General features: G+C 39.1%; 1 protein-coding gene across 3 annotated transcripts in view; it reads left to right on the plus strand.

Annotated features, from left to right (window-relative positions):
• RNF130 (ring finger protein 130) overlaps positions 1-27005 on the plus strand; it is a 118450-nt gene that overhangs the window by 25832 nt on the left and 65613 nt on the right. For all 3 annotated transcript variants that reach the window (XM_047777865.1, XM_047777867.1, XM_047777864.1), the window contains exon 2: positions 11869-12063. In XM_047777865.1, coding sequence (XP_047633821.1) covers positions 11869-12063 — 195 coding nt within the window. The remainder of the gene's footprint in view (positions 1-11868; positions 12064-27005) is intronic.

Raw genomic sequence — 27005 nt, forward strand, 5'->3', positions numbered from 1 at the left:
GCAACCTCATGGTTCCTAGTTGGATTCGTTTCTGCTGCACTACGACAGGAACTCTGACTCCATCATTCTTACATTTAAAATTATATTCCAGAAAGCCCAGTTTTTGTCAACACTGTCATTTTGTCAGAGTCATTAGTACTAAAAGTACTAGTACCAGAAATAAGAACTGATAAAGAAAACAAAATAGGAGCACCCCCACATCTTTTATGTTTGTGCCCAAGGATTAATGATGCCTTCTGATGTTGCAAACTTTTAGTTGTAAAATGAGTAAGTTTGGGGGGGTCTCATTAAAAACATGGTAGCTATAGTTAATTGTACTGTATTGTATACTTGAAACTTGGTAAGATAGTAGATTGTAAGTGTTCTTATCACACGCACAAAAATGAAAGTAGAAAAAAATGAGATGATGGGTGTATTAATTGACTTGACTGCAGTCATTTCACAATGATAGGTAAATCAAATCACCATGTTGTATGTCTTAAATATAGATAGTTTTTATTTGTTAATTTTACCTCAGTAAAGCTCCAGTGGGAGGGGGACAGATAATATTTTCAGGTACTTTTCTGGGCCTTTGATGGTGTTCTTACATCTCACTCTAGAACAGCAGACATCTTTCTTCATCAGCAGGATTGAGTTACAGTCAGTGGTTTAGCTCTGTCTTGGTGGTCTCTTGCTGGCAGCCAAGAAACTTAAACACTCTATTGACTGATCTGGGTCTCTTTATAGCTACTTCCTTATTTTCAGGAATTCAACAGGAATTTCAGTCTTACGTGTTTAGGTGGATGATGCCAACAGTAAGGAATTCCATGTAGAAAGATCACATTTGGGGGGGAGGATGATTAGTTTGAGATACTCGTTATCATGTAGAAATATCTAGCAAGCAGTTAAAAATTAAAGACTAAAGCTCAACAAAGAGATTTAGATTTAGTCTTTATCTACATACAGGTGATAGGTGAAGCCATGCAAATGCGTGAGATTACCCATTGAGAAAAGAGGGCCTAGGGCAGAGCCTTAGTAAATGGCTAGTAATGGAAAAATGAGAAAGAATGGTCGGAAAGGTGGTAGGAAAACCTAATAGATAAGGAGCCAACAGAAAAGAGAGCCTCATAAAGAGTTGTAGTCAATGCAGTAATGCTTTCGTGGAATGGGAAGTGATTTAGATTAAATAATTAGCACTTGTATATGATACCATGATTGTTTGAGAACCTAGCAGTGACTTTTTAGTTATTTTGTCTTATAGCATCTCTCCTGCTTGAAGTATTTGTTGCATTAGTTGTAATAGAAATTATTTCTGAACATGACTTTCAGGTTAAATGATTTGTATTAGCCATCATTTAAAATTACTCTTAAGATGCTTTTTATTATGTCATGGAGAACATCCAACAGATTTATTTATATAAGTTCTAAGGATGTAAAAAATAATCAAAATCCATTTGAGATCTGCAGTAACTAAGCATAGAAGACAAATGATAATGGATTGCTATTGACAATTAAACTTGCTGACAGTTCAGCTAGTATGACCCATCTTGCAATGCTGATTGACATGTCCAGCACTCTAGGTGTACAGAACATATTTTATTTTTTCTTCTTCTTTAATATTCTGTATGAAGAGGTAATAATTTATTGTAAAAACTTGTTTCTTTAGAATATAACCAAAGAAGTAAACCTTGCCAATTAATAGAAAAATCACACTTACATTTTAAAAATACTAGATTCAGAAGAGTAGGCACAGTAACATCAAAGAGCCATCACAGTTAAAATGTTTTGTTCAGCCTCTTCTCAACACAAGAAGCAGAAAACAATGGAATAATATCTTCAGTGTGTTGAGAAAAAAATAACAATCTAGACTTTTAAACCTAATTAGCTATCATTCAAGAATGAAGGCAAATGAAAAAAGTTTCCAGATACGTAAAGACAAATTTACCCTAAAAAGCAGATCTTCACTGAAAGAACTTCTAAAGGATGTAGAGTAAGTAAGGAGGAAACCCAGAAGGAAAAAGTAAGATATGAAGAGTGCTGTGATAGTTAATTTTATGTATCACCTTGACTGGGCCACAGTGTTCCTACGTATTTGGTCAAACATCATTCTGGGTGTTTCTTTGAGGGTATTTTTAAATGAGAGTGACATGTAAGTTGGTAGACTGAATAAAGTAGATTAAAGCATATTGCCTTCTCTGTTGTGGGCGGGCCTCATCCAGTCAGTTGAAGGACTCAATAAAAAAAAAGAGCTGATTCTCCTCCAAATAAGAGACAGTTCCTTTTGCCTGACCGTGTTTGAACTGGTCGTTGGCCTTTTCCTGCCTTTGGACTTAAACTGAAACATCATCCCATACTGGGTCTCACATTTGCCAGCCTTTGGACTGGAACTCCACCATCAGCTCTCCAGCTTGCTGACTTACACTGCAGATCTTGGGACTTGTCAACCTCTGTAATCACATGAGCCAATTCCTTATAATAAGTCTCTTTATACACACACAAATATTTTATTGCTCTTTCTCTGAAGAACCCTGACTAATATAAGGACTAATAAGTATCTATAGATAAAGTTTCACAAGCACTGGCTGGGAGTTGCCTTCATGGCTCAGCATTTAATGAACCTGACTAGGATTCATAAGGATGTGGGTTCAATCCCTGGCCTTGCTCAGTGGGTTAAGGGTCCAGCATTGCCATGAGCTGTGGTGTAGGTCGCAGATGTGGTGTAGGTCACAGACGTGGCTCAGATCCTGCGTTGCTGTGGCTGTGGTGTAGGCCGGCAGCTGTAGCTCTGATTTGACCCCTAGCCTGGGAACCTGCATATGCTGTGGGTATGGCCCTAAAAAGAAAAAAAAAAATTTTTAATAGAAAAGTTAGAACTTGAGAATATAGGTGGAGAAAAGGGGGATAAAGAAAATTTGATTAGTGCATTCAGAAGCAGAGAAAGGGGGGAAATATAAAATAGCTTGGGAATAATAAGAACAAAGTAAAGTAGAAGAAACAGATCCTAATATATCATATAAAAACCTGGCAGTTGAGACTCCTTTTGCAGTCTAGTGAAGAAGAAACCTGTGGACTTCTCAGAATAGTGATAAATACAAAAGTAAATAGGTTTAAAGGAAACCAAGTCATTGAAAGACAATATCAGTGTATTTAAAATATTTGTGACATAATAATATATGTGCTTCTTTATTAACATATTAAGTAACAACCTCTAGGGGTGAGTTTAATAAATTTAATTACCAGTATTTTGTGATATAATTGCTATTGGTTACAGAGTTCTAGATTTTTTTTTTTTTCCTTTTTGGGGCTGCACCCACAGCATATGGAAATTCCCAGGCCGAGGGTTGAATTGGAGCTGCAGCCACAGGCCTACCCCACAGCTATAGCAATGTGGGATCTGAGCTGCGTCTGCAACCTGCACCACAGCTCAGTGCAACGCCAGAGTCTTAACCCACTGGGCTAAGTCAGGGATCAAACCCGAATCCTCATGCATACTAGTCAGGTTTGTTACCACTGAGCCACAACGAGAACGCCTTAGAGTTCTAGATATTTTGTTGTCTACATTCATAGATGAAGAAAATGCTAGGATTCAGTTAGCTTTTAGTGAAAGTAAAGATTTCCCTGGTCCCATAAATTCTATCCTTGTCAAGAATCCTTGCTCTAGATGTGAGATTTCGAGCAAAGCTCTCCTTTCCTGAACAGCTACCACTCCTTTCAGGTAGCAGAAGAGGCAAAAAGGATGGGCATCACAGCTGTCACTGTATCAAAGGGCTTTTCCAAGAAGCTTTCTCTTAGGTTTGACCTTCCTGGTGGGCTTGAGTTGCCAGATGTGGATCCTGGTTGGATGAAGAGAGCCCCTAAGCAGGGATAAAGCCCCAGTATCGATCATTGCCGCTTGACTCACTCAAGAAGCCTGAGTGCTTCAGGTAATCTCTGCTTAGATTGATTACAAATAAAAAGGACATTAATCCTATCTCAGAAACAGAAGCTCCAAGGTAGAGTCACTTTCAAGGTTCAAGGATTCAGTACTCAACAGTGTTACCAAGGATCTTGTCCCTTTCATTGTTCCCTTGCCATCACTGCTTTAACTTTATCCTAAAATGCTTCCTTTCTGTATCATAAAATGCCTGCCAGCAACAGCTGGAGTCACATGTTCCCTTATTCACATCCAGTGGAAAACAGAAAAAGCCTTTCATATGTAATTCATCTTAGATGTCTGTGTCCCTCCCCCCTAGAGCTGGGGCTCAGATAGGTGTCACTTGAAGCTTGTGACCCTGTAGAAGTGATGTCTGAATTAAAAAAGATTTCTATTTCTGGTTTTGGTTTGTGGGGATGGGGTTTTTGGCATCGAATAGAATGTGTTTCAGACCTCAAGGTGATCCCATGGCCTTGCCTGGAAGTGGGGCAAAGCAGCCAGGAAATAAACAAATTAGAATGTGACTGTCCATACACCTGCCTATAGACTCTTGCATACCTCTTTCTGTGTGAACAAGTGAAGACATTTATAGTGTCCTTAGCTCATCAAGGTAAGGACCAGGTTCTCCGTGAAACGAGAGGGTTTGAATATCTTCCCTGTATGTAATTTTTCATATTCCTCTCCTGATCCTAGCATTAGGAGTTAGTTGTATATATTGGAAACTATGGATTTATGTAAGTACAATTTGAAAAATAGTTTCTCAGAAAACAGCTGATTGGCATGTTCGTAAGCATTGTTCCAGTGAGATAAAGGTCTGCCATCCATCAACGTAGAGAGAATTCTATCTCTGGAGTCTTAGACCTACGTCCGAGTGGTTTGAGTGCTTGGGAACATCAATGATGAAGATTCAGGTGCAGGGAGAGGAATCACTAGAGAAGACTAGGAAGGAAGGCTGTCAAGGAGGAGGAGAAAGAGGATGAGGGTCCTGGGAATCAAGGGAGGTGAGTGGTCAGCTGGGGTAGAGGTGGCTGAAAGGTCAGTTTGGAGGAGAATTAAGGGTGTCCTGGGATTTAGCGTTGCCGAGGTTATTTGTGCCTTTTAGTCAGAGCACTTTTAGTGGAGTGGCCAGATGCAGAGATTAAAATGTGATGAGGAATGGCTGGACTCTGAGATGAGAATAGCAGGTACAGACAGCTCTGGAGGACAGGGAAGTACAGGGGAATCTTTTGAGATATCCCTTTTTCTTCTTTATTTTTAAGATGGACGAGATGAGCAGGTTTAAATGAAAGGAAAAAGAAAAAGAGGGAGTGATCATTAACACAAGGTTCCTGAGAAATCAAGAAGGGTTAACATCAGATCACTTTTGTAGGCCATCATCCTAACAAATCCTAACCAGAAAAAAATGTAACAAAGGATGTGTGCATTGTAGGGGAAATTTAAAAAGTAGATATAAGGTTAAGAAAAAAAAATGAAACTTAACAAATTAATTAACAGCAAATTATAACAAAAAGATGAGTAAACATTTTCAACAAGACTAAACAACTGATGAAGATAAATAAAAGAAATAAGATGTTAGATTTAAGTCAAAGTATAGAAATAGTAAGAGGATAAATTTATTCATGGAAGTGGCTGAGTGATGAAAGCTCAACACTTCAGTCTGGAGCCAAACATATAAAATTAAGAAGTTGAGGCATTCCTACTGTGGTGCAGTGGGATCCCTGGCATCTCTGCAGTGCCAGGACATAGGTTCTATCCCCAGTGTAGGTCACAACTGTGACTTGGATCTGATCCCTGGCCTGGGAACTCCATGTGCTGCAGGGTGGCCAAAAAAAAAAAAAAAAAAATTAAGAATTTGAGTAGAAAACAAACTTATGTTTACCAAAGGAGAAAATAGGGAGGGATAAGTTAGGAGTTTGGGCATAACAGGTACATACTACTATATAAAAGAGATGAACAACAAGGACTTACTGTGTAGCACAAGGAACTGTATTCAGTATCTTGTAGTAGCCTATAATGGGAAAAAAATATGTATAACTCAGTCACTTTGGTGTACACCTGAAACTAATATGACATTTGTTCAGTCAACTATAATTAAAAAACAAAAAGAAGTTTATAACAAAGACAAAGAATTGTATTTTTTCCTTGGAATCATAAAATTGAAATTTAACAAATGGAAAATAAAGACAGAGTAGAAGCAAGGCAGCTAAAGATTAAAAAGATTATAATCTAATATGAAAATAGAAAAGCAAGTAATCAGAATGTACTTGACAATGGAAACATCTAAATTTAGGGTAACAAGTTAGGCTCATTTTTATTTTTACTTCTTTTGTAGGAAACAGCTGATAGAACATAACTTAGCCCTGTCGGAACATTACCACATGAAACAGGTCTTTGGCACAAGCCTTTTCTTTATATCAGGTCTTGTTTGATCTCCCTCTGTCATTTTTCTCTTGCTCCCTTTGTCAGGTAAGCTAAACATCTACTCTAGTCCAGGGATATTGGAGGAGATGCTAGATCTCACACACTAGAAGAGGTGCAAGATAAACAGCCAGTTACTAATATAGTGTGATAAATGCTAAAATAGATGTAATCCCAGGGTACCAATGGAAACATGAATAAAATAGCCTACTCAGCCTTAGGAGACCAGGGAGATGTTCCAGAGAAGATATTTGAGCAGAACCCTGAGCTTAGGTTGTGGTCAGCAAAGGAATGGTGGAATTGGCATTTCACTTGCAGGAAACAAGACTTAGAGCCTTGGAGAGCAAGAGCCACATTGGGCAGCTGTGCTGTGTGTCTAGAGAAGCCAGTGTGACCTTTTATCAGTGCCCTGGCCCCCCATGGACCTGACAGGTTCTCAGGGTATGGAAAGAAACATTACTCACACAATAGTGTGGGCCTCGCTACTTTATAGATGTTTGCATTTTTAAGAAATGGGATCTTAGTAAGTGAAATGAATCAAAGTAGAGAGCTTCAGGCTGCTCTGGGATAGGGAAGAGAGATTTATTTACTTACTTATCTGCTTATTCACTCACAGAGCCCTTTAAATATTTACCTATTCTTTGTGCCAGAATATTCTTCCTCTTTTCCCATTATAGATGAGGCCTTCTTTTAAGAACTTGATTATCTTGAATTCATAGGGTGTTATAGCTTCAGTTATACATCATCTTATTTGATTTTCACGAGTTTGAGAGAAGCACTTAATCTTTGTTCTGTGTTTTTAGGCTAGTCACTCCTGCAACCCTCCGCCTTTCTGCTTGAGCAATTTCCAAGGGTTTTAACTTCCAATTTCCACTAAAACTTTACCATTATCTTACTCTTTTCCTAAATTTCTAAGCACTCTTCATGTTGGCACTTTAAACTACCTCGTTGATATTTAATTTCTGTGCCAAGCATGCCTCCTCAGTACATTTGGAGGTTCTTTAAGATTCAAGACCAGGTTTTTGGTTCCATTGTATTTCTCTTTGGTACTTAGTATATTGTGAGTTCATATTAATTGAGGTGAGGATTCTATAATTGTTCCTGTCTAGAATTGTTTGGTTCTTGTCAAGGAGTAAACAAAAGTCTCGTTACTATTTCTGGACTCAACAGGAAAGGCCATATGGAAAAAAAAAATGGAAGTTAGGTTTTTTAGTAATACAAATTTTTACAGATTTACTGAGGTACAGTTGACAAATAACATTGTAAAATACCTTCATATTTTTTATCACCTGTAGTTTCACATTTTCATTATGACTTTTAATGAAAAAAGAACTTTAGTGTGTCATACTTAGATCTTTGTGCCCTACTATTGTCTCCACTTAATAAAATGCTTCAAGTATAAACAACTGTTATTAAATTTTGAAGTAGTGCCACTTAATCATAGTCAGTCTTCAGTCCTCTTGGGAAGTTATTTTAGAACTGTTAACATTATTCTCATTGTTCAAGTTATTTTATTTATTTATTTATTTATTTATGGTCTTTTTGTCTTTTCTAGGGCCACACCCGCAGCATATGGAGGTTCCCAGGCTAGGGGTTGAATTGGAACTGTAGCCACCGGCCTATGCCACAGCCACAGCAACGCCAGACCTGAGCCATGTCTGCGATCTACACCACAGCTCACGGCAACGCCAGATCCTTAATCCATTGAGTGAGGTCAAGGATAGAACCTGCAACCTCATGGTTCCTAGTCGGATTCGTTTCCACTGAGCCACGATGGGAACTCCTGTTGAAATTCGTTTTGATGGTGCAGTTATTCATAGAATCTATTCTTACTAGATGGGAATTCCTTTAAGAGAATGTAAAGCTTTCTTTCATTGTGTTTGATAGATTTTGCTCTGTGATTAAACAGCATAATCTACCTGGCTGTGGGTAGATTTCACACACATCTGTATAGAAAACACCCATGGCACCAAACTGGATCACTAGGACAAGGTAGGGATGACAACCAAAAACCCTAAAGGAAAGAGAATTGATTTTGTTTTGTTTTGTTTTGTTTTTTAGGGCCTCACCCACGGCATATGGAGGTTCCCAGGCTAGGGGTCGAATTGGAGCTGCAGCTGCTGGCCTGCACCACAGCCACAGCAGCGCCAGATCCAAGCCTTGTCTATGACCTACACCATAGCTTATGGCAACGCCGGATTGATGATCCACTGAGCAAGGCCAGGGATCAAACCCACATCCTCATGGATACTAGTTGGATCTGTTTCTGCTGCACCATGGCAGGAACTCTGGGAATTAATTAATTTCTTTTTTTTTTTGATAGGCAAGAAATAGATTTATTAAGATAGGACACTTGTGAGAGATGCAAGGCAGGCAAGGAGGCAGGGCCCAGGAATGAATTTCTTAAGCACTCAAGGGTAGAGGAATTATTATAACCTTTCACATAGATAACTCTGTGAGGGAAGAATTGTATTTCAGTCTTTCTAAGTTAATAAAAATTAAAAATCAGAAAATCAGAACCTGTGACAGTTGCTTAGCTAATAAGGAGTTGACCTAGAATTTGGACTCCAGGTCTTGCTGATTCCATAATTGTGTTGTTTTCTCTTTACTATGCTGTGAATGTGTAAGGCATCATGAGGGCATAAGTCACAGGAAAACAAGTGAATGACAAACATGCAGATCTCTTTTGTTCTTTTTTTTTTTTTTGTCTTTTTAGGGCTGAACTCACATCGTATAGAATTTCCCAGGCCAGAGGTCGAATTGGAGCTGCAGCTGCCAGCCTGCACCACAGCTACAGCAACATGGGATCCAAGCCATGTCCGTACCCACACCAACGCTCACTGCAATGCCAGATCCTTAACCTACTGAATGAGGCCAGGGCTCAAACCTGTGTCCTCATGGATGCTAGTCAGATTCATTTCCACTGAGCCACAATGAGAATTCCTCTTTATATATTCTTAAAATTTTTCCCAAGACAGGTTATCATAACACATTGCCTAAATGCTTTTTTTTTTTTTTGTCTTTTGTCTTTTTTGTTGTTGTTGCTATTTCTTGGGCCGCTCCCACGGCATATGGAGGTTCCCAGGCCAGGGGTTGAATCGGAGCTGTAGCCACCGGCCTACGCCAGTGCCACAGCAACGCGGGATCCGAGCCGCGTCTGCAACCTACACCACAGCTCACGGCAACGCCGGATCATTAAACCACTGAGCAAGGGCAGGGACCGAACCCGCAACCTCATGGTTCCTAGTCGGATTCGTTAACCACTGCACCACGACGGGAACTCCTAAATGCTTTTTTATTTTTTTTTTATTTTTATTTTTTTTTTGTCTTTTGTCTTTTTTGTTGTTGTTGCTATTTCTTGGGCCGCTCCCGCGGCATATGGAGGTTCCCAGGCCAGGGGTTGAATCGGAGCTGTAGCCACCGGCCTACACCAGAGCCAGAGCAACGCGGGATCCGAGCCGCGTCTGCAACCTACACCGCAGCTCACGGCAACGCCGGATCGTTAACCCACTGAGCAAGGGCAGGGACCGAACCCGCAACCTCATGGTTCCTAGTCGGATTCGTTAACCACTGCGCCATGACAGGAACTCCCTAAATGCTTTTTTAAAACAGCACAATTATGTATGAAACAGATATTACTAAAAGTAAGATATAACAGTCTGTTTCAGGATTTCAGAGTTTCATGATGCCTTGGCTATGTCTTTCAATGGTTGACTACTATAATCTTGACATAGGCTTTTTTCTATTTGATTTGACTGAAAAAGAACTAAAGATTCAAAGTGTGGAAACTGTTTAAGGAAAAGAGTGAGTCATAGTTGTCGACAATATCAATCATGACACATCGTGAAATCTTTTAACTCCCACTTACTATGTATTAGGAGACTTCTGGTAGCAAATATGATCTCATTGCCATCCATCACCATGATAACAAGAGAAATGGGAGAAGATATTATTTAAGTGGGAATGATAGATGTAGCATTTCTCTGAAGTTAGTGGCATCTCTACATTTTACAGTTTCTTTAAGTAATAGAAACATTTCATTTCTTTTGCTAAGCAGTGTGCTTCCAGGGGTGTGGAAGGCAAACATTTCCACACTGGTGTCATTTTGAGTTTTTTTGGGGGGAGGTTGTTTTTTCATTTTTTTCATATTGTTTTATACGCTTTATTATTAATATCTATTTAATATTTTCATTATTTATTCACTTCTAGTGTTACCCTTTTGTTCTGTGTTCCTTTCCCTCCCTCCGCCTCAGCCCTTGAAGTACTGGTAGTGACTGGCTCCACAAGGCATAGGGTCTATGATCCTCTGACACTGCGTACCCAGTCTTCAACTAAGATTTGTAACCTTTTCCCCCTTCTTTTTTTTTTTTTTTTTTTAAGAACTATACTCAAGGCATATGGAGGTTCCCAGGCTAGGGGTCAAATCGGAGCTGTAGCCACAGAACACCGGATCTGAGCCGCATCTTTGGCCCACACCACAGCTCACAGCAACGCCAGATCCTTAACCCACTGAGCAAGGCCAGGGATCGAACCCACAACCTCATGGTTCCTAGCCAGATTCATTTCCGCTGCACCACAATGGGAACTCCACCTTTTCCCCCTTCTGAACTGCCCTACCCTTTTCAATTCAACCTGTTATAAATGCAAGGATGGGTGGAAAGAGCAGCCAGGGGCAGCTTCCTAAGATTTGTAAACGATCACCATATTTGCAGAATCAGAAACTGAGGAACTTGCCCTGACAGATTTAAATGGACTTGAAACAAGCTGTCCCTCCAAATCTAGGACAGTGGCCATGTCATTTGTCATCCTAAGAGAAAATTTTGGTGTCTGTGCTATTTTGTAAAACAGGTTAATATAGTAAGCTGATATATATATCTTTGTAAAGTAATATTTACCAGTAAATGTAAATTAGAGGAATAATCTATTTATTCTAGTTTCATGTTGTTGTAGGTAATTTAAGCTTTCAAATACAGGCCTGAACTGTTCTAATTTCCTCAGATGCTTATTGAGAAATTTGTTTAAGCATGCTTGAATTTTCAATTAGGACCCCTTGGTAACTGAACCAAAGATTAGTTTGGTTTCCTCATTTACCCCAAAGTCAGTCAGTTTCCTCATGGTACTGGTGGGAGTTAGGGATCAGGAGATGAGTAAGTACAAGTGAATGAACAGAGGTCAGGGTAGATCAATCCCTTGAGTTTCTGAGGGATTCTCTGTGTTTGCCTTTCTTCCTTGTCTCTTCAACCTACACAAGATATTGACAGTCTTTTTTGGTTTTGTATATCTATAAAGTTAAACAGAATTTTTCACTGCTTTAATTTGCATTACAGGTAGCATTTTAATGGAGCATCTCTCTTCCATACAGATATGGATTCAGATTCATTGCATTGTCCTTTGTTGGGTGTATTTATAGCTCTGCTGGCAGTGAGCTGCTTGAAGTGCCTTAGGGCTGTATAGTATTCAGAGAACAATTGAGCATTTTGATGAAGACTTGAGTGGTTTTATGTATTATTACTTGAAAAAATTAATGTCTGTGTTGGGTTTTTTCCTTTTCTGTTTAGTTGCTGATCATCTGGGCTGTGACCCTCAAACACGGTTCTTTGTCCCTCCAAACACCAAACAGTGGATTGCTTTGCTGCAGAGGGGAAATTGCACATTTAAAGAGAAAATATCACGGGCTGCTTTCCACAATGCAGTTGCTGTAGTCATCTACAATAATAAATCCAAAGAGGAGCCAGTCACCATGACTCATCCAGGTAAAAAAAAAAAAAGCTATAAATTTTTGTTTTTCCTTCTAGAAATTATTCCTTTATTCCTTTAAAGGTAGACATTCTACCGCCACTAAAACTGTATCATTTCCAATATAACTCTATGATTATATTTATTTTTAGTATTACCATTTGTTTGTTGAGATGCTTGTCTTTTTTCCTTTAGTTGAACTTTTTTCTTTTTCTTAAATAATGGCTGTAGAGCCTGCAAAACTTGCACTTATTAAGTAACTGGATGTGCTTAAATCATTAGTCATTGTACTTTTCTACATTTTACTTGATAAGTTTGAAAAATAATATATTAGATTTAGAATCATTCATCCAGTTTATGTCATGGATTCTTAAAGAGTACCTGTTTGAGAAGGATACTTTTTATCTTATTAGGATAAATGTTGAAACTAACTTAGTAACTATTATAATTACAGTAGTAACTATTTCTTCATTTCTTGTGGAAGCATTTAGGGTATTTCTAATATAATTGTTTTAATAACAATAGTTGCAATTTATTGAGCACTTACTATATATATAGCATGCACTGTGCTATGAGCTTTTTTGGTTTTTAATAAACTTTATTTTTTAGGGCAATTTTAGGTTCCCAGCAGAACCTGGGTTTTTTTTTTTTTTTTTTCAGTCTGGCTTTTTTTACTTAGAATATGCATTTGGGTTTCCTCCATGTCTTTTCATGGCTTAAAAGTGCATTTCTTTTGAGTGTTGGATAACATTCCATTGTTTGGATGTACCACAGTCACCTACTGAAGGACATCTTTGTTGCTTCCAGGTTTTGGCAAGTTTTAATAAAGCTGCTATAAACATCCATGTGCAGGTTTTTGTGTGGACATAAGTTTTTAACTCCTTTATCAATACCATGATTGCTGAATTGTATGATAAGAGGGTGTTTTGTTTTGTTTTGGTTTTGGTTTTTAGGGCCACGCCCCTGGCACATGGAGGTTCCCAGGCTAGGGGTTGAATGGGAGCTATAGATGCCAGCCTACACCACAGCAATGTGAGATCTGAGCCTTGTCTGCGGCCTACACCACAGCTCATGGCAGCACTGGATCCCCAACCCACTGAGAGAGGCCAGGGACCAAACCCGCACCTTCATGGATACTAGTCGGGTTTGTTCCCGCTTCTCCACAGCAGGACTGTCTTCCAGGGTGGCTGTACCCTTTTGCCTTCCCACCAGCAGTGAATGAGGATTCCTGTTGCTTTACACCCTCACCAGCATTTGGCGTTGTCAGTTTTTGTGTTTCAGCCATTGTAATAGGTTGTTTTAATTGTGTTTCCCTGATGACATATAATGTAGAGGAGCCCCCCCCCCCCCCCCCCCCCCCGCCTTTTTTTTGGTCTTTGCCTTTTCTAGGGCCGCTCCCAAAGCATATGGAGGTTCCCAGGCCAGGGATCCAATCGGAGCTGTAGTTGCTGGCCTACTCCAGATCAATGGCAACGAGGGATCCAAGCCACGTCTGCAACCTACACCACAGCTCATGGCCACACTGGATCCTTAACCCACTGAGCAAGGCCAGGGATCGAACCTGCAACCTCATGGTTCCTAGTCAGATTCGTTAACCACTGAGCTACGATGGGAACTCCATTTTTTTTTTAATGTATTTTCTTAGATAATCCTCACCCTAACCCTGCGTGGTGTAGGTACTCTCCCACCTTACAGAGCAAGAGACTGCAGCAGGCAAGGGCCAGCAGAAGAGAGGCTTAGATGCAGGGTTTTTGATGTTCTTTCAGTTCACCAGTATGTCTCTTAAAATTGAAACTTAGATAAAGCTCAATTCCACATTCATAAAAATTTAAAGATCAATGACTTATTTAAAGAATTTAACTTTTTAAGAGAACCCTCTTACACTGTTGGTAGAAACGTAAATTGGTGCAGCCACTATGGAGAACAGTATGGAGGTTCCTTAACTAAAAACCGAGTTGCCGTACGATTTAGCAATCCCACTCCTGGGCATATGTCCGGACAAAATTGTAATTCAAAAAGATACATAGGAGTTCCTCTCGTGGCGCAGTGGTGAACGAATCCGACTAGGAACCATGAGGTTGTAGGTTCGGTCCCTGCCCTTGCTCAGTGGGTTAAGGATCTGGGATTGCCATGAGCTGTGGTATAGGTTGCAGACACGGCTTGGATCCCGCATTGCTGTGGCTCTGGTGTAGGCCAGTGGCTACAGCTCCGATTCGACCCCTGGCCTGATGCCGAGGGAGCGGCCCAAAGAAATAGCAAAAAGACAAAAAAAAAAAAAAAGATACATGCAACACTATGTTCATAGCGACACTATTTACAATAGCCAAGACATGGAAGTAACCTAAATGTCCAACAGATGAATGGATTAAGAAGATACGGTACATATATATAATGGAATACTACTCGACCATAAAAAGAATGAAATAGTGCCATTTGCAGCTGCATGTATGGACCTAGAGATTATAACAAGTGAAGTAAGTCAGACAGAGAAAGACTTATGATATCACTTATATGTGGAATCTAATATACGATGCAGATGAGCTTGCCTAGGAAACAGAAACAGATTCACAGACAGATAAAACAGACTTGTGGTTGCCAAGCGGGAGGGAGGTGGGGAAGGGTGGATTAGGAGTTTCAGATTAGCAGATACAACCTATTTTATGTAGAATGGATAAACAACAAGGTCCTGTTGTATAGCACAGGGAACTATATTTAATATCCTGTAATAAACCATAATGGAAAAGAATATAAAAATGACTATATGTATACATATACACACATATATATATAAAACTGAGTCACATTGCTGTACATCAGAAACTAACATAACATTGTAAATCAAAACTATACTTCAATTTAAAAATAACTTTTTAATCATTTAGTCAATATTTACATAATTGATTTTAGATAGTTACCTTGCAAAGGTAACTCACCCTAATTGAGGATCACAGATACTTTTGTGTGTATCTTAATAGAATAATGCAGATGAATTTAAATTTTATTGCTCTATGACTTTTCATCCCCTCAAATTAAGCCCTTTTTTTGTTTGTTTTTGGTTTTCGGTTTTTTTAGAGCCACACTCGCAGCATATGGAAGTTCCCAGGCTAGGGGTCACATAGGAGCTGTAGCTTCCGACCTGCACCACAGCCACAGCAACACTAGATCCAAGCTGCATCTGTGACCTACAGTGTAGCTCACAGCAACGCCAGATTCTTAGCCCACTGAGCAAGGCCAGGGATCGACTCACATCCTCATGGATGTTACTTGGGTTCGTTACCTCTGAGCCACAACAGGAACTCCCCAAATTAAGCCTTTTAGGACTAAAATATTATTTTTGCTAATTGTAAAAGTAACACATACTCATTGTTGAAAACTGAAACTAAAAAAAAGTATAAAGAATAAGATAGAAAGAATGTGTGATTTTTCACTATTCACTATCCATAGGTCACTTTTCATTTACTCCGGAAAACCAAAAGGAAATTAAGGGTCATTCTGATTTTGCAGGGCATCTCTGTGGGAACACTGCATTCAAGAGAATGGTTTTTCTGCTTAGGGCTCAGAACAGCGCCAGTGTGCTCTCTTCACCTGTTTTAAAGGAAAGAAAAAATGATTTCAAATTTTGGACAAAATCATTCCTTCTTGATTTCTTCTTACTGAAAGCATGAAGAAAAGATGGAGAGGGAGAAATTCAACTGAGCAAAACATTTTTCTTTCTCAGGGATGCTATTTTACATACACAAAACCAAAGAATTAGCGAGAATGGGAGTCTTTTAAGTATGAGAAAATCTGGGGATTATGAGAGAGGGAATTAAAATTCATTAATGATTTTTATTTTAAAAAGGAGGGAATTCTTTATAAATTAACATTCATTGCCTATCTGTGTTCCTTGAGATGTTAGTTTATCCAGATATGTTCCATGGATCACCCATGGAGGAAGAAAAGGTAAATGATAAAATAAGTTTTGGAAAATGCCTGAAATGTGTTCCACTTTTATTTTTTTATTTTTGTTTTATTTTATTTTTTGCTGTTTAGGGCTATACTCATGGCATATGGAGGTTCCCAGGCCAGGGGTCTAATCGGAGCCACAGCAACACAGGATCCAAGCCGCATCTGTAACCTACACCACAGGTCACAGCAACGCCAGATCCTTAACCCACTGAGCGAGGCCAGGGATCAAATCTGCAACCTCATGGTTCCTAGTTGGATTCGTGTATTCCACTCTTGTATTCCACTCCATGTATTCCACTCTTAGAAGCTCCAAATAAACATACTGGGGTCTCTGAGAAGTCTGAAAGAACTCGCTTTACTTTGATTAGCCTATGGTTTCCCAAACTTATTTGACCATGTAAATCTTTGATCACAATTTAGTATATAACAACAAAAATAAGGAAATTTAGGGATAGAATTTGAGGATAAATTCTTATGAAATACATCTTTTGTAAGGCAAGTAGAATGTAAACAAGAGGAAATGGCTTTAGGTTGTATATAGATACATAGAAAATTAGAATAATGTGAGACAGTGAATTGGTACAGTACTTTGAAATTTGGCACCACCTGACACCATTCAAGAACTCATACTTTGTGATACAGTAATTCCACATCTAGATACATGCTCTAGAGTACTTTTCAAACATAAATGTGCATATGGATCACCTGGGAATCTTGTTAAAGATTCTGATTCAGTAGTTCCGGAGTATAGCCTGATATTCTATATTTTTAACAGGTTTCCAGGCCATGCTAATGCCACCGATTCACAGATCTTGCCTTGAGAAACAAAGGCAAAAAAGCTAAGTTTTGGTCCCAGAGATTCCACTGACATCCTCTAACATAAACTAAGTTGCCTCCTGTGTGAAAGGCCTCTTCTGTCTGAATCACTTCTCTGGAAGGCCGTGTATCCCTATTGTAGAGGGCAACAACAGAGAAAATCTTTATGCTCTGAGAACCACTTGTTTTCCTGGCTCATTAATGTGTTATTACTTCTCTCTCCCTCCAGAGAGTCTCTTCTCTTCCTGTTTCTATGTGAAGTTCAAGGACCCTTCCATCAGAGTCACTAGATTCCCACCACTACCTGTAACTCCAGATCTCAAAGGATAGACCCAAAGACCCATCTTTTAGCCCTTCCTTGGCCACATGTCAGTTCTGTCCACCCTTCATTTGAGTGAAGAAACTCTTGTGCTTTGCAATATAATATGAACTGGTAAGAGGTGAAAAAAAGACCCCTTGGTTACACCCTTGGTGAGTTTATAATCCAAGGCCCCTGTAGTCTTCATAGCGTTCTTTGTGCCTCTTTGACAGAAATATCCTTTTGCTTTTATGTTGTTGTTATTTGCGTACCTGACTGGCAGTAGAAAGAAGACTGCAAGTTTAAGTTTGTCTTAATCTCTCTCTTCTCTGCAGCAGTCAGCAAAATACCTCAAACAAAATAAGTGTGTGCTGCCTTGAAATGATTTCATGAAGATATTTAGCTACCTTAAGCTTTCTTGCTGTTTAAGGATAAATTTAATTACTGATTTTTTAATTCCACATTGTTACGTATACATATTTTTTTTCCTTGCCTTGTCAGTGATGTTTCAGGAGTTTTCTCATGTTTGTTCTAATGAATGCCCTTCATCTGGTGACTGAAGGACATCTTTTCTGGTGCAGTGTCCGTGACATCATTGACAGGAAAGACCGCTCAATTTGTGGTTTTATTTGTTACCTCTAGTTAGCAGAATAAGTTCTTTGTAATGTAGGTAGCGGATATGTGGTAGTATAAAGGGGACGTTATGGGCTCTTGGATAGTTGAAAATAATGCACATTTGTCTGAAAGTTAAGGATTTATTCTCCTGGTTTTTAAAAATTGATGTAGACTTTACTGTTACTATTTAGCATTCATAAACTGTTTCAGATCATTGTCACATTGGAGCTCTCTTTTATAGTTTTATTTGTATGTAAGAATATGTGGACATTCTTTTCATTGTTAGTAGGAAGATGAGGTGATTTAGATAAACATGTAATCAAGTAGTAATGTTCCTCTTCTATCTTTATGTCAGTTAGCGGTATTAGATACTTCTTGGTTTTCCTTTGACTAGTTGAATAGAAGTAGTTAAATAGTTCTTCACCTTTTTCCATTGTATTTTCATTAAAAAAAACTTACATAGCTCTGTATTTATTAACTAGCAATGAATAGAAGAATATCATACTTTTTAAGATAGACTATTCACTTTGTGAATATGAAAAATTACACTATAGAAACAAGTAAAGATAAATCACAAATTGCAAAATCTTTTTTTTTTTTTTTGTCTTTTTAGGGCTACACCCGCAACATATGGATGTTCCCAGGCAAGGCGTCAAATTGGAACTGTAGCTGCCAGCCAGTGCCACACACACAGCAATGCCAGATCTGAGCCATGTCTGCAACCTAAACCACAGCTCACAGCAATGCCGGATCCTTTAACCCACTGAGTTAGGTCAAGGATCGAACCCACATCCTCATGGATCCTAGTCAGGTTCATTACCAGTGAGCCACAAGGGGAAAATCTGCAAAATAAATTTAAATATTCATAACTTGGACCACTTAATGTAAGTCTATTATTTTACTCTAAAAGCTCAACAAGAAAACGAATAATAATAGTCATTTGATTGTTTTAACTGTTTAAAGTTTTTGGGTTCTAATTGAATATGGATTTAATTACCTCAGAAAAGATTGAGCCTGCAGTTTAAATGTACTGCTGTGGTAGGAAATAAAGTTTTAATTGCATGTATCTTTTTTCCTGAGTTTGCAAGTATCTCTTTTTGTATCTTGCGTATGATCCATAACACTTTTTCAAAAATTCATAATTATCAAGAAAAATCTAAAACTAAAACTTGGAGTTCCTGTTGTGGCTCAGCAGAAACAAATCTGACTAGCATCCATGATGTTGGAGGTTCAATTCCTGGCCTTGCTCAGTGGGTTAAGGATCCAGTATTGCCAGGAGCTGTGGTGTAGGTCAGTTGCAGACATGGCTCTGGTCTGGCGTTGCTGTGGTTGTGGTATAGGCCAGTGGCTATAGCTCTGATTTGACCCCTAGCCTGGGAACGTCCATATGCTGCTGGAGCAGCCCTAAATAGACAAATAAAATAAAATAAAACTAAACATGTAAGCAGTAGCTTTTTTTTTTTTTTTTTTTAAAGTCTTTATAGGGCTGCACCCGAGGCATATGGAGGTTCCCAGGCTAGGGGTCAAATCGGAGCTGTAGTTGCAAGCCTATGCCAGAGCCACAGCAGTGCCAGATCCCAGCTGCGTCTGCGACCTACACCACAGCTCACGGCAACTGCCTTCCTGTCTTACTCAGACATTGAGTAAGTTGTTTAGACTCATCACCGATTCGCATTTTTATCTTGCTTGTGCTTTTCCTTTCCTCTCCAGCAACAGAAGAGGAGGAAGCTAAAATAATACAAAGGATCTGCATGGGTTTAGAATACTGGCTTAGAAATCAGTTTCATAGGTTATAGGATGGAAGATATTTTTTTACTTGCTGGCTTGTTGTATGATGATGGCCTGGATTTACAGTTGTAAGCTCAGAGCCAGTCCCATGGGCACAGCTGCTAAGGAGGATGATGCAGCTCAATGCCTGTGTTAGAGGTCTGGTGAGACTCCCTTACTTTTTTTGTTTTTTTGTTTGGGTTTTTTTTGTCTTTTTAGGGCCGCACCCTGGAAGTTCCCAGGCTAGGGTCAAATCGGAGCTGTACCTGCCAGCCTACACCACAGCCACAGCAACACCAGATCCGAGCCACGTCTGTGACCTACACCAAAGTTCACGGCAATGCTGGAACATTAACCCACCATACGAGGCCAAAGATCGAACCCATGTCCTCACGGATATTAGTCGGGTTTGTTACCATAGCGCCACAATGGGAACTCCAAGCCTCCCTTACTTTGACTGATGCTTTACAATGCTCCTCCATTCAGCTTTTTAGAGGGTGAGGATGTGAGGGATATTGGGGCAGGCAGGATAATTCTTTTTTCTGAAGGGCTGTCCTTTGCATTACAGTATGTTTAGCCTTACAGGCCAGTGCTTACTAAATTCTAGAGGCATCCCTCCCTACTTGTAACAGTATAAAATCCTTCCCCAGAGCATCTCCCTAGGAGAAACAGAGTCTCCCTAGCAGGGCGTTTTTGCTCTCATTGAGACATACTGTCAAACTCTTTAAGTGTGTGGAGCCTTTAGAGGAGGAATGAAAAGAGATCTTTTTTTGGTGAGGGTGATGGGTACAGAAAAACTGATGAAGGAAAAAGTGGTAAGCTTTTATGTTTACCCACATATTAGCATTTCTGGTATTCTTCATTTCTTTGTATAGTTCTAAGTTCCATCTACTGTCATTTCCTTTTCAATCCAAGTCATTTTTTTTTTTTTTATCATTTCTTGCAGTGCAGATCTGGTGGTGATGAATTCTGTCATCATTCATTTATCTGAAAGTGTCCTTTTTTGCCATCATTTTTCAAGGACATAGATAAAGAATTCTGAGTTTCAGCACTTTAAAAGTGTGGTTTCTTTGTTTTCTAGCCTCTGTTTTTTCTCATGAGTTGTTCTCTTTTATAGATTTTTTTAAAATAAACTTTTCTTTCTTTAAAGAACAGATTTACGTTTATAGAAAAATTTCAAAGATAATACCAGGAATTCCCATAGACCTTCACTCAGCTTCTCCTGTTATTAACATCTTAAATTAGTATAGTACATTTGTTATAATTAATGAGCCAATATTGGTACATTATTATTAACTGATGTCCATACTTAATTCAAATTTCCTTAGCTTTTTTTTCCCCTTAGTTTTTATTTAATGTCTTTTTTCAGTACCAGGATCCCATTCAGGATACCACATACATTTGGTCATTATGTCTCTTTAGGGTCCTCTTGGCTATAACATTTTTGAAGACTACTGCTCAGGTATTTTATAGAATGTCCTTCAGTGGGATTTGTTTGATGTTTCTATCATGATCAGACTGAGGATATGGTTTTAGGGGAGGAAGACCACAGAGGTAAAGTGTCACTCTCATCATGTTATATCGTGGATACGTGCTGTCAGTATGAGTGGTCACTGTTGATGTTGACCTTGACCACCTGGCTGTTTGTCAGACTTCTCCACTGTAAAGTTTCTCTTTTCTCCTCTCTTCCATGCAACACTCTTTAGAAGGTGATCACTGCGCATAGCCCACACTTAAAAAGTGGGGAGTTTAGATGTCCCCTCCTTAGGGTAGAGTGTTACATATTTACTTGAAATTATTCCATGTGGATTATTTATCTCTATTTATTCAATCATTTATGTATATCATATGACTCATAGATATTTATAGATATTTATTTTATACTTTGTATTATAGTATAGTATTACTTTGCTTATTTTTTTGTTCAAATTATTCTAGCTTTGCCATTGAGATTTCTTTCATTTGATCCTTGCGTCCTTTGACATGTTCCCATTACCATGGGTGTTGGCCTTTTGATTTTTTGTTTGTTTTGCTTTTTGAAAACTTTCTTTCTGGTGCTGTGGGATGCTCATCTTGTATATATTTCCAGTTCTAGTCCTAGAATCAGCCATTTCTCTAAGGAATTTCTCCAAAGCCATTTCCTTTCATTGGAGGATGGTATTAGACACCAAGCTCTGTGTAATACCAGCTATGCTTGTTGCTATTGAGGTTTTGTTGCTTCTGGACCTTCTAAGTTGACAGAGCAAGGATATAGATGTGTGTATACTAATACTTGCATATATACAGATCTATAAATATTTCTGTGTGTAACCACCTGTGTCTCCATTAAGCTAAGAATGAGTTCATACCAGGTCTCTAACTCTAATCCAATGCCTTATAATCCATTACATTACATGAATCATTCTAGTATTCTCCCTTTGCTTACCCACTCCAAAAGTGAGAAGCCTGCCTGCCATTATCGACCACCCATCTTCTTAGATGTTCAATTCACTGAACTCTCAGACTTAGAGGTTCTTAAAATGCAAAACATATTGGAAGGTCTTCAAGTACTGCTGCTTGCTCTAAAAGCTAATGTAAGGTAGTTTTTTCTCAACTTAAATCTTCCCCGGCTAGAATGCCTAACTCTGTACTTAGTTTTCTTTCTCCATCCAGTAAAAATATTTTTATCAAAAACGTGTAAGAAAACTTAAGTATAAGTATCTTAACTTGATACGACACAAAACTCGGTGGACCTTGGAACCTATAATAACGAAAAGAAAATATTCATTAAGTCACCCCACAAACAGTTTTAAAAAAAATTAGTAGCAAGGGTTTGTGGAGACCTGGCTTAAATAACAGTTCAAGTAGAGGACTCCTGGGACCCTTTAATCATGTAAGCTCAGCATATGCTAAACATGTGCCATGGCTACTGAAAAATATATCGAAAGCTTGGCCTCTATTCCTGTGAACATAATATTCAGATGAAAGGAGAAGTTAGTCTCATTGCTTCTCTTGATGGAACTATTGTATTCATTATGGAAAGAAGGGAAAAAGAAGACATTGAAAAGTGATGTCCAAAAAAGAACAGGATGGAAAAAGTCCATAAACTATTTTATCAAGCAATTTGGAATCTGAGCATCAAAATGAATAATGATAGTATTTTAGCCCATTAAATAAAATAGGAACTGTGAGTTCATACTGATCTAAGAAGTAAAATAAATGAAAGTTTGATGAGAAATGGAATATTTACCTAGTCTCAAAGTACCTCCCCACAGAATACTTAATAATTACTAGGGTAAAAAGAGTAACTTCACAGTGGAAATGCCTGGAGGACATCAAAGTGAGCTTCACCAGTAATGAGGTATATCAAAATTGGGCCGCCTGGTAGTGTTCATCAAAAAGAGCACAGGATCACTTCTGTGATGTTGCTGCTGGAGGTGCATGACCTGAATCTATTCATGGGGAAATAACAGATAAATCCAGAATGAGGGACATTCTACAGAATAAATGGGCTATAGACTTCAGAAGTGTCAAGGTCATGAACATCAAGGAAAGTCCGAAAGACTGTTCCAGACTGATGGAGACTGAGACATGATGTTTATATGTAATGCATAGCTCTGATCTGGGCTGCTATAAAAGACGTTTTGAGAAATTAGGAAAACTTGAATGGACTCTCCGACAGTAGGAATGTATCAGTGTCATTTCCTGATTTTGGCAGTTATACTCTGTTTATAAATACTTTTTCTTTGTACATACTAATACACACTATTTGCAGGGTGGTGTGTCATCATACCAATAACTTACTCTTTTTTTAAAAAATTTTGTTCTGCATTTATTATCACAGGTATGTACAAGGTCACATCCCACATCCTGGAGTATTTTTAGGTTTCGTTTATGAGCAGTCACGTACCTCATATCAAGTACCTCAGTTCACATTAAGGATGCTTAATATTCATGCAGAAGTTATCTTCACTGGCTAACATACCATGAACTTTCTCACCAATTTTATGACTCCTGAACTATTCCATGAGGTGAAGGGAGATGGCTCACCTAAGGTCACCCACTGCAGGAGGCAAAGGCTCATCTTAGGGGTCCCACCCCTCATACACCTTTGAGCCCTTTGACCTGTTCTGGGCCTCAGTTATCTGTAAAATGCAGAGATTTGGCTTGATCATCTCTATGCATCTGGAATTACGAGTAAATTACTCTTGAATCGTTTGGGGGAAAGAGGTTTTTATATGATACTTCCAACTTGTAAGTATTAGATTCCTTAAAAAATATTTTTTAAAAATGAATAGTTTGGGACTCTGGGGATAATTAATCTAGAGAAGAAAGTGAGGTGGAGTCTCAAGGCAGATGTATTTGACACTATGAACTATTGTGTGAAAGCGGAATTTTCATTGATTTTGGCAGGTGTTTCTTACATTCAATGGCATTTTACAGTTTATGGACAGGATTTTTTTTCTTCATGATACATAGAGCAGCGATGCACCTTACAGTTGATGATATTTTACAACATCAAAGAATGAATACAACTTATTTACTCAGTAGTGCTTCTCCAGAGAAGAGAACCAAGAGCCATTAATGGGCATTTAGGCATCAAGATTTTAGTTATTAAAAAATACCTTTCTAATACTTAAAACTTCCTGTGAATAGAATCAGCTACCTAAAAGAGTCAGTAACTTACAGGGAGTTCCTGTATTACATTGAAGAACTGTTTTAACTAAAAGATCTGGTGACTCTCTAGTGTCTGTTTCTTGTTACACTCCCCCGTCCCCCGCCACCTTTCTGGCTCTCCACCTGAATGAAGAAAATGGCTTTTTTTTTTCTATGCTGATCTTTGTTCCAACCATCTTTTCTTTTTTATGCTGTGGAAAATATGAACAGAAGTTACATGATGAGTGTGTATAGGCAGGAGATAGTATAAAGAAAAGAAACTGATATTTGGCTGCTGGGCATGGAGCCTATGTTCTGCTCGTGTGAGGCTGAAGAACCCACTCAAGGAATAAATGAATGAAGATTCAGTAGACCCTGTTCTTTTTGAGGACAGACTGCAACTGAGTATCATCAGGAATTAATCAAGTGACTGGATCTTTCAGTGGCTTACACGTTGAACTGCTATATATGTCAGCTTCATGCCAGGGTTTAGGCTCACTCACTTCAGTGCAATTTCAGGTTAGTCATTGTTTTGAACTTTTCGGGCATCCACTGGATACCATGGTGCTGGCATCTTCTTGTATCAGTACAGGTGCTGTCAAACCAGTACACTTCCACAATGACATGACTTCGCCTTTCATTCTTTTGCTCCACACCCTTTCTCACAGTCATCTATTTCCTTTCCTGGCACTTCTCAGAGGCCTTGATTCCTGGCTTCCTTACCCTCATGTAGTCATGCCATCATCCTGGCCAACTTCAGAATCCACGTGGAAAGTGAACACCCTAACCTGAAATTCTTTCCTCGGGTGCTCTGACATTCCGCCTTGCCAGGAACCTGGGCCTCATCATCTCCTGGAACTTGAATCTCAATGGCAATGTCCTGTTCTCTGACTGTTGCTTCTTTTTCTCTCCCTCTCCTCCTGTCGTTTGGTTTTGTTGAAGCTTCCAGCTCCTTGGGCCCACTCTGTTTTTCTCCTGATTATCCTCCCCTAGGTTTCACTCCTGCATTCTCCTTAGATCACGTGAACCACTATTTCAGCCACTTTGACCAACAGTTTCATTGGGTTAGTAAGAAATGTCTACCATCCCATGACTGTCCATTACCTTTAGGTCCATTTGTCTCCCAAAATGCCTTGAATGTCAAGCTAAAGGAATTTGAATTTTATTTAGTTGACAGAAGGGACACATGAAAGGCTTTGAGCAGAGAAGTGACATGACAAATGTATATTTTAGAGAAACCACTTACAAATCTCAGCAGGAAATCTATAATTGATAAAACCTGTCATCCACATCTGTCAGAATTATTACTGTATTCATTTCATAAAAGAACATAGCATATCTTTTTTTCCCCCTTGAATTTTTTAAGGGGTTGTTGAAGAGAAGAGTGAGTATTGTAGGGAAACATCTGAGAAGGGCTTAAGTCAGTGGAAGTGAGAGTGAAGGGAAGGCCTTGCTCAGTCCATAAGTGAGCAGATTCATTGAGACCAAAGCATACAGGAATCACCCAGTCAGTGCAACGTGACTGAGTGGGTGGTATAGAAAATCCCTGTACTATACCTACCTGTTCCCTTAGCAGCAGTCATTCTGGACCTTTAAAGAAATTTTAATCTCTTCCACTTAAAGTATATGGTGTTCCACTTTACATATAAGGAGGTCATTGAATTCTGTAGAAATAACTGTCTCACGTTGTTAGTCTCCTCTGATCCAAAGCAGGTCCCTTAGTCACTTTTGGTGGTTCATGACATTACCTTTTTGATAATTACCTACCAACAGTTATAAAAGTATCATTTGGAGTTACTATTGTGGCTCAGCGGTAATGAACCTGAGTAGTAACCATGACGGTGAGGGTTCAATCACTGGCCTTGCTCAGTGGGTTAAGGATCTGGCGTTGTCGTGAGATGTGGCTCGGATCCTGAGTCTGCAACCTACACTACTTAGGGATATTAGTCGGGTTCCTTACCACTGAGCCACAATGGAAACTCCCTGGATTCTTTTTTTAATGGGAAATTTCCTAAAATTATCTAAGAACTTTAAAATTTCTTTAAACTTTGGCAGCTGATTTGAACTTAAACAGTTTTATCTGTTAAGGCATACAGCCTCTGCTAAATGGAATTTTGCACAAGAATGGCTGCTTTCATAAAAGAACAGACTAGTTTACAATATAGAAGTGAAAAAGCTTACCATAAAAGGGCTTTCTCCATTCACGGCCTAGTGCCTCAAACAGTTCATTTGTTCTTTTCCTGTGTCTGCCTTTCCATAGTTAAAGTATTGGCTGCCCAGCTGAACTGGACTTGCCTAGCAGCAAGGTGACAAATACAGTTGAGAGGAGAAGATAGGGATTTCTGATACTTCGCAACTGCAGCAACTCCCACAGCTGAAACTTGAATCCTCTTAGAAGCCAGGAGGATTGTGTTGCTCAGCAGATTCCTGAGTGATTCCAAGGTGTTAGAAGGAATTAGGGAATAGGAGTTCCAAAATTATGTGGTAGGGGTCTTTTGGATTCTTCCAAAGAATGCCTTCTTTTACTTTCTAGGAGTAATAGTAATACCAGTAGGATGAGCTCAGTAAATTATTGGTATTTACTGAGCATCTGCCATGAAGCCTGCAGGTAATATCCGATTTTTTTTTTTTTTTTTTTTGGTCTTTTGTCTTTTTGTTGTTGTTATTGTTGTTGTTGCTATTTCTTGGGCCGCTCCCGCGGCATATGGAGGTTCCCAGGCTAGGGGTTGAATCGGAGCTGTAGCCACCGGCCTACGCCAGAGCCACAGCAACGCGGGATCCGAGCGGCGTCTGCAACCTACACCACAGCTCACGGCAACGCCGGATCGTTAACCCACTGAGCAAGGGCGGGGACCGAACCCGCAACCTCATGGTTCCTAG

This window comes from Phacochoerus africanus, chromosome 4, assembly GCF_016906955.1.
Source record: "Phacochoerus africanus isolate WHEZ1 chromosome 4, ROS_Pafr_v1, whole genome shotgun sequence".
Lineage (NCBI taxonomy): Eukaryota > Metazoa > Chordata > Mammalia > Artiodactyla > Suidae > Phacochoerus > Phacochoerus africanus.